General features: G+C 45.5%; 1 protein-coding gene across 1 annotated transcript in view; it reads right to left on the bottom strand.

The window, feature by feature from the left end:
- Window positions 1–5,767: 5,767 nt before the first annotated feature.
- bbs9 (Bardet-Biedl syndrome 9) overlaps window positions 5,768–12,507 on the bottom strand; it is a 135,297-nt gene continuing 128,557 nt past the window's right edge. The window contains 1 exon segment of the mRNA XM_062400218.1: window positions 5,768–8,165. Coding sequence (XP_062256202.1) covers window positions 7,825–8,165 — 341 coding nt within the window. The 3' untranslated portion in view covers window positions 5,768–7,824.

Genomic DNA, 12,507 nt, shown 5'->3' with positions numbered 1-12,507 from the left:
AGCCACCGCTCGCTCTCTGCTGCACGCTGTGAACACACACACACACACACACACACACACACACACACACACACACACACACACACACACACACACACACACACACACACACAGGAGCAGCCAGGGTGTGTGTGAGTGGTTGTGAGAAACCGTTAAAACAGAGAGGTATCAGAGAGTTGTGGAGTGTGTGTTCGCTGCTGCAGAGAGAAACAACAAGAGTGTGTTTGAAATGAGTGTTGAAGCCAAAAAGCAGAAGTGTGTGTGTGTGTATGTGTGTGTGTGGGGGGGTTCAAAGAGAGAGAGCATCAAAGAGAGATAGAGAGATGTTCAAAGATGAATGTATCTTTCAAAAATAAAAGTGTGTGTGTTGGAAGGAAACAGCAGAGAGTGTGTGTTCAGAAGTGTTTTAAAGAAAAGTGTAAAGTGTGTGTTCGAGGTGAGAAGTGTGTGGGAGGCTGAATTTCAGAAATATTAACCACCAGATGGCAACAGAGGGAGGAGAGGTGAGTGGGGGTGACACACACACACACACACAGACACACATGCACATACACACTCTCTCTCTCTTCTTTATCTTGTTCATTTTGAAGTGTGTCGACTTCTGTTCCTCGTTTCTTTTAAACATGACATGAAAGTTAACGTTACATGAAAAACTTCTGTTCCTCTAACACATCCGATGTTGATGATAAATGATAATTATCAAATGACATAAGTGAAAAACATAATTTAGAGAGACCTCCAGAGCAGGTCTGAGAGCAGCTTGTATTATTATAACTATTATTGTTAAACGTTAAAGAGCCGATGCTGAAACTTTCTTTACACACATCGCACAGGACACGTGGATATAACACACATGATGAAGACAGGGAGGTAACACAACACGTGTTCTTTTCACTGTGATAACAAAATAAAGCTTGTGTGTGTTTCTTTTAAAGTGCAGCGCAGCTTGAAACCAAACAATTAAATCCCACATTTTTGTGTTGACATGAAAAATGATAGAGTGTGGAGATAATGGAGGAGGAGGATTTCAGCTGTAATGGAGCAGCAGGATTATACTTTACACTTTCAGCATCAAGTCGAGCGATGATCTGTGAGAAGCAGAAGAAAAACACAAATACTACAAATTAAAAGGATTTGAGTGATTTCTGCAATTTTCACAGATAACACTCAGATGTGTTTAAGACCTGAAGCATCATTGGAATTCTTTTGGTCTGGCCGATAAATGACTGCCTGTGAAATACATTTAAAGAAGGATAATTTAAGAATGAGTAATGAACACACACACAAACACAAACACACAGACACACACATCCTCTTTTCTCAACACATAAACCCACAGAAAGGAAGACACTTGATGGACGGAGCTGCTGAGGGACAAACCTGGACTGAATAGCGTTCTCAGAGGTTTTCAGGGCATCTGTACCTCCTCCTGTCCCCAGTCTGGCAGGCGGGGCCCCCGTGGCCCCCGTGGCCCCGAGGTTAAAGCCCCCTGCAGCCGGCAGGTCTGGCCCTGAGAGGCTGAGAGGGGGGGACGAGGAGAGGGGGAGGAGAGGTTACACTCAGCTGTCTACGTCGGGCCACAACAACACTAACAACCCGTTTCCACCAACCCAACATTTCCAGGGACTCGGGAACTTTCCTGCGTTTGAAACCGAAGGAACCAGATTTTAAATTGAGTTCCTCTGCAACTAAAAATGTTTTCAGACGATGCAGAAACTTCTGAGGTTTGTGTTGACGACAAACACAACAACTCAAGGCTCCTCTGTCTCATTTGTGTGTTTTGTAAAGTTTTTCACTTCCTCCTCTGGACAATGTCCTGCTGTTTTCTCACCAGGGCTCACTGGGACATTCTCTGGAGTATTCACGAGAAATCTGTCGGGAAAAACTGCGGAAATATCCGGAGCAACTCACTCGGATATTTGAGTCGTCACTTATTAATTCTAGGACAATATCCGGAGTTTAGTTCATGTGTGAAAGGAGATTAAGTCGAGATCTCATCCCTTCAAGAGTCTGAAACAACCTGTTCAACAACAACTCAACCTGAATCTGATCTGCGTTTATGAAACATACGTCTCATTGAAGAAGCTCAACGAGTTTTACTGCAGCAGGGGAGGGGGCGGAGCTACACCGTAAAAAAAAACTAATGTGTCATGTAATTGTTTGAGTTTTACATCCGCTGTAAAAACATGAACTTCAGATATCTGAGACGTTTATGGAGCTTTTTAATGAGCTTTGTTTTAGACGAGAACTCCCTGGAAACAGGAGAACCAGTGACTGTGGGCGTTGGGAGGCTTCAGGATGTAAAGAGGAGTTTTCCACGTCTCTCTCAGAAGCAGGGGAGCTGCTGGGGAGAGGCTGGGAGGTCCGGGGTCCATCACACTCTCCTGCTTTTACAAGCGTCTCAGCGAGGAGTCGAGCTCCGAGTTAATCTGGAGTTTAAACACGACACCTGAGGAGAGTCTGGTTTTCAGGAAACTGTGTCACTCAGCAAACTGACAAACTTCATGAATCCTTCAGTGAAAGAGACGTAAACTCAAACTCACCTGCTTGAAAGTGGATTCACCACTGGAGGATGTTGTTCATCTTCATTAAACCACGTTAAGCTTCTGACCTGAAGAGACTCTGGAGGTTTCATTCTCCTGTGATGAGGTCTGATCTCCTGAGTGGTTCAGTGTCTCCCCAGAGGGTCAGTTTCATGTTTCCATGTTTAATTCAATGTAACACAAAGTTTATCAACTTGAAACAAACTTTTAATTCATTCATTGACACAAATTATTTAATATTTTCCAAAAATGGAACAGTTAATGTGTCCAAAGGCTTTTTTTTGGCAATAATTCAACAAACATATTCAAATTAATGTGACATTTGTTAATTTAGATAATAGATAGTGTCTTTCTCTCCCTGACAGTTAATATATGTCCCGTTATGTTTTATACAACATAAAACTCATAGCTCCCAACTTACCTGCCATGTAGTGAATTCTAAATTTTGAGTATTTGGTCAAGAGGAGAATTAGATCAAAGCTTGAACCTCAGGAAACAGATGAATTTGAATGTAACGAGCAGAAAGAGAAAAACCATGTGATGTACATTCTCTCCGTTGTGACATCACCACAAATCATCATGTAGCTGCGTCGCCAAGGAAACTAAATATAATTTCTTGTAATTTTCCTCTGGGATCAAAACGTGAGATGTGTATTGTTCGCACAAAAAAGAAATCCGAGCCACTTTAGAGGTGAAACGCTGCTGACGATACAAATCTGCAGCGCGGGTAAAAGGATGCGGCAATTATCTAATCCGGCTTGTTTACGCCTTAAAACCCCCAGAGACAGAAATAAGCTCTCAAATAAAACCACACTGAGCCGGCTGCTCCTCAGCGTCTGATCCACACAACGCTTTTATTACACAAGCATTGTTTTCTATTGTTGTGTGTTGGTTTTAACTGCTGGGTGTGAGCAGCTCCTCACTTCAGAGCTGATTTACTGCAGCGAGGCGTGAAGGAGGGAGGACGTGACTGAGGAGGAAAAATAATAAAGTGTGAAAAGGTTTTAGAGACGCGTTCATAAAAAACACAAAGGAGGGATTGAAAAGAGGAAGACGGTGAAGTTCTGGAAGAGAGAGAAGGAGAGAAAGAATAACGAAGAACTAGTTTTATGGAGAAAAATAAATGTGGAGGTGAAATGACCATGAGTGTCTCTCTTCTGTTTTGTGGGCTGGTCTGAGAATCTCTGGACCTTCTCTGGACCTTCTCCTGTGAGAGGACAAACTCTGAAGGTCCGAATGAGTCGACATGAGAGCAGGAGATCAGGAGGAGATCAGGAGGAGATCAGGAGGAGATCAGGAGGAGATCAGGAGGAGATCAGGAGGTGATCAGCAGGATTCACCGGGAGCGAGTTGAAGATGTGAAGAAACCTCACACGTAGAGGAGATCCAGAGAAAGTCTCGATTCTGAGGACGTCCTCCAGAGTCTGAAAGCTCTTGAGTTTAATCTCTATTCATGCAGAAATTCTCACACACAAACACACAACCACACAAACACACAAACTAATAACATGAGGAGCAACTACAGAAGAAGGATCAAACTTCTACATGTTGTTCTTATCTCTGTGTTTCTAGGACACAGTCGACTGAGTTGGATATTCCAGATCCCCCCCCGGCCATACTTTCCAGAGGTTCCTGATGGGGTGTGTAGTCCCTCCAGTGAGTTCTGGTTCCAGCCCTGGGTCTCCTCCCAGTTGGGTGTGTGCACCGGTTCCCTGTCGACGTGAAGGAGCAGTGGTTCTAGTCCCAGCTCCTCGGGGGGGTCTGACCTCCTCACCCCGTCCTCGAAGGCCTCGGACTCGACGGAGAACATTCACCTTGTTCTCTCGTCACCCCCCCACAGCTGTCGACAGCAGGTGAGGGTCAGAATCTAGAGCGACTGGTAAATCCAAAGCTTTGCAGTGTGGCTCAGCTCCGGCTCCCCCCCCCCCCCAACCTGGAGGGATCAGTCCATCGTCTCCGGCAGAGACTCGTGGCCTCGGACTCAGAGGTGATGTTTACAGGATCCACGGCTCTTCTAGAGGCTCAGAGAACTTCACACAGCAGCGTTCACGGGTTGAACCGAACTCACCGGGACGACTGAACCGATTGTGACAACCCTAATCCGCGGGAATGACAACACGTCCTGGAGCGGGATCGAACCCAACACGGCCCGATCCTCTGAGAGACGTTTCACCTCCGTCTGATCGGGTCGTCTGGGACTCAGCCGGGACTCTGAGACCTTTTCTCTTTGTTAGCGTCCAAACGGCGGTTGTGTAACACTCAGCTCGGGTTCGACCAATCAGACGTGTTTATTTATTTTTTTACACAAATATTCAAAATATCTCAAACTATTTGTGGCCCTTGGATTTAGTTCAGAGCTGGAGCGACGGCCAGAGGTGGAGACTTGGACCACGTTGGTTCCTCTGGTGGACAAAGACGGTAAAGATCCTGAGATCTTTAGAAAACTCCCAGCAGAAGATCCGGTGGGAGGATAAAGAATCGACCAGAGTTCTGAAAGAGGAAAGAAAACAACGGAGAGAGGCCGGTCATTTTGTGAGAGTTGATAGACGGAGCGGTGGGAAAGAGGAGGAAACGGGGAGAAAGGAAGCAGAAGGTGAAAGTTAAAGGAGCTGATGAAAGAAGAAGAGTTTGTGGGAGAGGAAACGGAGATCGGAAAAATAAGAAGAGGAGGTAAAGTTTGATTGAGGGAGATTCGGTGGAGAAGAGAGAGACGTAGCGATGAGGGAGTAGAAGTAGATCAAACCCGAGAGTCAAATGAAAATCTTTTTGCTTCACAGAGATGCTGAGAAAGACGATCTCTTCTCCTCCTCGACGTGAACTCACCGCTTCAGCTCCGTTACTCAATCTGCAGGAGACGCTTCCCTCCAGAGGCCGACCGAACAGAAAGGACTAAAACAAACACTCACTTCAAAAGCAGTCAGGCCGAGTGCTGTGCTCCAATGTGACAGGTGTTCGCTGGGTTCTACACTTCGTCTGCAGCTCTGCAGGGAAGTAAAAGAATCCTGAGGATCCAGGGACGAGGGAACTGGAAGAATTGAGGCTTTTGTTACTCTGGGAAAAAAATAGGTTCAAATTAGAGTAAAAAAAAGACAAATCTGAAAAACCTGCAGACGTTGTTTTTCTGTGTAAAACTTGTTTTATCAAGTAACATGTTTCCTCGACTTTTTCATCCTGAGATGTTTGTTTTCTTTTAGTATTTTAATATTTTAGTGTCGTGTGTTGGAAGCATCATCCTCAAACCTTCTCCAGACTTTATACTGATTTTACACTCGGAGCCCAGACTGAGAAAGAAGCTCCAGAGACTCGTGCTCACACATTCACGTCTTCAGTTCAGTTCAGCGTCTGAGGAACAATTTGACTGTTTGTCTTTCTCTTCATCTGATATCAGGCTGCGTCCACACTTCTACGTTTTATGTTTAATACACATCTTTGTTTACAAACCACAGAGTTCATGTCCCCACAGAAGATGGAAACTGTCACAGGACGTCTTCAGAACAACAAACACACAAAGTGAGCACCAACACAAAGCTTTGATTACAGTCGATCATTTTATTACTAAATATTTCATAAATAGCGTTTATTTCCTTCTCAAAGTCCTTGTTGGATTCTCTTCAGGCTGCAGACGTCTGACAAAGTCCTCAGTGAGATTCAAGAGCAGAGTTTCTCCTGTTGGGATGAAGACTGGCTTCAGAAGGAGAATCCAAGGAGCTGGAACATCTGAACATCTAACACAACAGTACACAACCTGCTCTACACTACATCCAACGCATCGTGTACAGGTTTATTTTATCTTGTGGTAAAAGTCCCAAACATTTAAATTCTAAAGACCCAAAAAAAAAAAGAAATACATGAAATACATTTAAACTAGATCAGGGTCAAAGGTCAGATTCGAAACTCGACCTTCTGTCCAAACTACACGTTTTTCATGAATTCCATCTTTTGACGTAAAGGGCTCACACTTAAATTATATTTAGTCTAAACAAAAGACCGGAAACAGAAATTGAATTAAATCAATATTCAATCAAACGGTCTGATCAGACATTTGATGTCAACTTTCACTCTCTGTCAGTTTGATGCTTGATTGTTTCTTTATTTACAATTTAAATGAACTGAACTTAAAGGAGACTTTTCATATTCAGGTTCAATGGAGTTGTTCACATGATCTAATGTTGATTGATTTTAATAATCAATTGATTGATTGATTTCATTGATTTTTAGATTCACAAAACAAACGTCTCTTTAACATTATTGGACACAGAGACTCAGCTCCTCCTCCTCCTCCTCCTGATGTTTGCTTTACGTTGACAAATCGTTTCAAATCAAATCATTTGAGCTGGTTGAAGGTTCCTCTAACACACGAGCCTCCTCTTCATCACGTCCCTGAAGACGAGCAGGACCGACGGCCTCGTGGATTCTTCTCCGCTCCTGATGGCCACCGAGCTTTTTCCAGTAAACGCCCTGTTGGTTTCCACCGCACGAAAACAGTTCCAGGTTCTGACCCCGCAGCTGCAAGTGTGTGTCCATCGGCCGCCGCGTGTCCTCCAGTGTCCCCGATAATAAAACACAAAGAAAACACAAACTGACTGGCAGACTTCAGAGTGGGGGGGCGGTGGAGGTGGCTGTAGGATGTGGCCTCGTCTCACCCGGAAGCTGCCGGGCAGCTGGACGCCGCGGGCGTTTATTCTTAGCGGTGAGGCGGGGGAGGCTCCGGAGAGAGGGCGGGTCTGACATCACATCCAGGGGTGAACGTGGGCGGGGGGGTGGTTTGAGGCCTGACAGGGATTAGAGGAGGCGCAGGGCTGCGGGTTCAGCTGCTGCCAGAGCGCGACGCCGAAGACGAGGAGGAGGAGGGAGGAAGGAGAGAGTCAGCAAAACGTCCGAGGAGGAGGAGGAGGGGGAGGAGGAGGAGGAGGAGGAGGAGGAGGAGCCAGTCCATGCCCACACACCAGAACTACTGGATGTGGTGTGGTCCAGCAGAGTGTGTGTGTGTTTGTGTGTGTGTGTGTGTGTGTGTGTGTGTGTGTGTGTGTCTGGGGATCAGTTATTACTGTAAATATGCGTCTGGGAGGAAATTGCTTGGCTACTGAGATATGTGACCTTGACTGAAGATATTTACATGTAAATACATGTTTACACCTCATATGTGCATGTGTTGTTGAGTTCTGTGACCTTGTATATGTTTACGTGTACTGTATACACACGTATGTATATATATCTGTATGATGTTTGGACGTGTATCGTGTTGTTTATTCACGTGTGTGAGCTCCCTGCTCAGCTCCTCTCAGCCCTCCTCCACCTCCGGCTCCTTCTTCTTCTCTTTCACTTTTACAGAGGACTTCTTGGTCACTTTCTTGTCCCCTGACTCCTTGCTGGCCTCCTTCCCTTCCTTGTCTTTGTCCTTCTTCTCCTTGGAAGACTCCTTCTTCTCCTTGGAGGATGAAGACTCCTTCTTTGACTCTTTCTTCGCCTCCTCTTTGGGCTCTTTGCTCGACTCCTTCTTCTCCTTGGACGACTCCTTCTTTTCCTTTTTCACCTCCTTGACGGGCTCCTCCGCTCCTCCTGCTTCCTCCGTCACGGTGGACGGCTCCTTGGACACTTCTTTCTTCTCTTTAGAGTCTTTATCTGAATGAGAAAAGAGAATAAAGACCATGAATACACTCATTAGCTAATGGGATCATTCATAGTCTTTGAACAGCTCAGATTTCTTCACTGACACTGGAAGGTGGAGATGTTCGTCCACTTCTAAAAGTAACGTTCTTGAAGAGGTGCTAATTGACTTTGTATTGATGTGCAGTAAACTGCCAGGTAACACACACACGTGACTGTTTGTGTACTTATTGTTTTTCAAAACAAAGCAGAGTTGTGTTTGTTGCACCGAGCAGGGAGGTCAGATCAGGACGTGTGGACACCTTCAGGACTGAGTGGGAACTTGTGATCAGATCTCTCAGGACGGACGTGGACTCCAGGTCTGGACCGTCTCCGACCAACAGACGGCACAGACGGCACTGACAGATGCAGTCTGTGCTCCAGTGGATGGAGTGTGGGGGGGGGGGGGGGGGGGCAGGTCTGAAGCTTCAGATGAGTCCGTTGATCTCGAGTGAGAGAACGAGGATTAAGTGACGTCAGCTGTGTTTTCTTCTTTTAACAGACTGATCTTAAGCATCGAGACAAATTGAGTGACAACAGCACCTGTTGCATGACAAAGGACCCCCACTTGACTAAAGTACCCCCCCCCCCCCCCACACACACACACACATTCTGCAGCCCCGCCTCCTGCAGATTGGACCGGCTCTCTGATAAGATGATAACAGGACCGTTGTCTGCCAACAATGAGACACACGTCTTATCTCCATGAGAACAGAGAGGGGTTAGAGACTGGAGACTACAGACTGTATCTCAGTGTGTGTGTGTGTGTGCGTGTCCCTATGTGTGTGTGTGTGTTTGTGTGCGTGCGCATGTTCACAGACTCCAGAGAGGAGCTCTAATCAGACGGCTCATCGTCTAGGGCTTGGAAAGAGAGAGAGTCCATATTGTGTGTGTGTGTGTGTGTGTGTGTGTGTCCCTGACTTCAATGAGCTGGCACTTCATGGTGAAGTTGAGACACGTTTCTAATTGGGGGACATTTAGATTTGGTTAACGTTGGTTAAATGTTTGGTTGCTGGTGAAACTGATTCAGGATCTGAGATGAATCCGTGTCTCCCAGTGAGGGTCGGACATGTGGTCGAGCTAAACGGAGGAGGACGGAGAAGTGGGAAACCGAGTCGAGCTCAGAGCTGCAGCTGGAACTCAGTGTTTGGTTTTTCCTTTGTTTCTAATGAAAGAGTTTCCGTCCAGACGAGTGTTTCAGCATCTTACCAGAAATAATCTCTGTCCATAAAATACTTGAAAACTTATATAACCACTGGTGATGTGGTGTAAACAACAAGTGGAGTGTCTCCTGGTTCCCTAGTTACAAAAAATACAACTAACATCGCGGGGGGGGGGGGGGGGGGGGGGGGAGAGCAGGGATTTACCATCCTCCTTTCCAAGAGACTGAAATGGAGCCAAAAGTCGCGGCAATACAAAGACACACACACATGAACATACTCTCTGACACACACCAGAGCAAAATGCACAAAACTCACTTTCACACAGGACAAAAATAAGTATGTGCACAAACAGAACAAGTGGGAACAAGTCATTTGAGCACAAACGCACAAATAAGGCGACCACTAAGTGTTTGTGTAAAATTACACATTCACATGCAAATGCTCTCTCTCTCTCTCTCTCTCTCTCTCACTACTTTTACAATCAGACATGAAAGAGGCTGAATGAGGGCGTGTCTGTGTCCAGGCTGTAAACTTAAGCAGTGTGTGTATAAAACTTCAGACGTGTGTGTGTGTGTGTGAGAGAGAACCAGTGGTCTGAAGTGTGTGTCAGTGATTGTGACATTAGCGTTTGTGAATGTGTTAATCCGCTAGCGACAGTCTGATCCTGGCTGGATGCTAACTGTCTGGTCACCACACACACACACACACATGCACACACACGCACACACACATCTCTGTCTGCACATCACATCTCAGCAGCTGAAGTAACACATAGTGTGTGTGTGTGTGTGTGTAGAGCTGCTTTCAGATCTGCACTGAGCTCCAGACAGTTTCCTCTAAGTGAGAACTGAAACTCCTCCTGCTGCTCGTTAGTGAAACATCCAGAAGATCTGAATTATATAATAATATAACTTTTATAATAATAATATTTCTTGTTGCTGTTTTTATCTGGTGTTGTCTTGTGGTGCTGAACGGACAGCTCCTCTAAAGACGCCCTCATCACACATCCTCCAACTCGTCTTCAAACGTTTTTACTGTCACAGTTTTTATCTGTTTGTTGATAATAAGTGTTTTAATGTTGTGTTTAGTTTGACAGAACCCTAACCCTATTCCTAAGTCAGAATTTGTGTTTTCTTTTCCTTTAGAGTTATTTATGATAAGCTGATAAATATCCAGCCGTTCCTTTACTAAGAGTTTGATGACGACATCGTTCATCGTTCTGAATCTGACTGTTTGTCTGCTGACGTCAGCGCTTCACTTCTCAGAGGTGGAATTTGTTTTTTCTTTAGAACTGTTGATGAAAGAAGGTCGTGGTGAATATGAGATCTGACGGACTGATGCAGCACGTTCTCATGTCTGACCTCAGATCTGTTCAAAACTTCCCCGCACTCCTACGTCCAGACCATTTTCCCAGGGAAGCCATCGCCCCCTCCTCCGTTTTCTGTTTTCAACATAGTAGCAGAAAATAAAATGGAGCCGTGTGAGAGCCGTGTTCTCGGGGGAGCGGTGGCAAAGGGTCGATAAACATTGACGTTGTAAGACAAGATGGCGGCTTCCCTCCTGTATGGAAATGCAAAGGGGGGTCAGGTCACATCTTGTCAGTTTGCTGATTCAACAAACTAACAAAGTGGAAGTCTGTAGACTGAACAGAGCGCGGCCGGTGCTTCACGTCTCTCCGAGCGCCAGCAGCCCAGTGACGCTAAGCCCTGATCACATGGGACCGGAGCTACCTGGAAACGTCTGCTGGTTTCAGACGACCACAGCCTGCAACTGGTTTAATCCCAGTGGATCTGCTGCAGCCGCGTCTGGACGGGATCCGCTCCACAGGAAACCACAGGAGTGTAGTTCCTTACATCGCACATCATTGACTCCGCTGAACGATCCTCGGGGGAACAAATCTATTATATTATCGCCCCCCCCCCCCCGAATTACTGAGGAGGTGTTTCATTTTCAGGAACACACAAGACTGTGTTGGGAACTCCCTCCTCTTGTGTGTGCTTACTGGTTCCCAGTAACTTCCTTCCACGTCTCCGTCTTCATTTCAGAACAGCTTGATTTGACAGGAGATGGTTTATTAGTCCAACGAGGTAACTTCACCTCAACTGTATGATTATTATTCTGTCTGTCATGGAATCAGTTTTTGTGTAAACGTATTACTCAGGTTTGGGTTTGTGGTTGCCAGTTCAACTCCCATGGTAAACTGTGCATAGGAAAAGTGGATGAGTCAGCTGCTGCTCAGCGGTCGCGGTGCTGAACCGACTGGAAACTTTAGGATTGATTTTCTCACTGTGGTCGAAAATGGACATTTTAAATTTGTCTCATGTCAAAACTAAATATTATTAAATGTAAAATGACCGGTTGTTAAAACCACTGTTTCAAAGTGAAAACTATTTGGGGTTCGAATCTGAGTTTCTCTGTTTTCTCTTTGTCGTTGAAGGTTTCTTCTCACAGTCCAAAGAGTGAATTCAAATATGTGAATGTGTTTTTCTGTCTATATATATTAATACATATCTATATTTAGAGTCTATGGTTTGGACACATAAATGCATAAAACTGCAAAAGAGATAAAATACCATAGAAATAATGTCTTTAAATTGATATACATCATGTTTTCTTTCACTGAATCAGCTTGAGACAAAACCGTCCCGTTCCATCTCCAAAGTGCTGTGACCCCGAGACGCTCGGCTGTCGACCTATCAGATCATCTCTCTGGAGTTTAGAGGGCAACACTTGTTTGTTCCTCGTGGGACAAAGACAAAAACCACAGCAACAAAAGTCCCCGTGTGGATTAGATCAGCAGAGCGACGCTATCGGCTCGGGTTCAAAGACACGTTCTGCCTGAACTCGCGTGTCAGCGGCAGATCGCGGCTCCGCATTCATCTGCAGGCAGCCGGAGTCAAAATAGAGGCGGCCGCACAGATCGCCCGCATCCCGACCAATCAGCATGCAGGAGGCTGCAGCTGATCTGTACTGGTTTACAGAATCCACTCTGCAGTGTGTTTGTGTGTGTGTGTGTGTGTGTGTGTGTGTATGGGACAGAGAGAGAGGGAATCTGACTGATTGGATCTGTGGTGTAGTGTGTGTATAAGAGTGTGTGTTTTTCAGTGTGTGGTCAATAATGTGGGAAAAAGTTGCTTTCAGACGAGCACTGAACT

This window comes from Platichthys flesus, chromosome 11 (genome assembly GCF_949316205.1).
Source record: "Platichthys flesus chromosome 11, fPlaFle2.1, whole genome shotgun sequence".
Classification (NCBI taxonomy): Eukaryota; Metazoa; Chordata; class Actinopteri; order Pleuronectiformes; family Pleuronectidae; genus Platichthys; species Platichthys flesus.
This window is presented reverse-complemented; position numbering and strand designations above follow the sequence as displayed.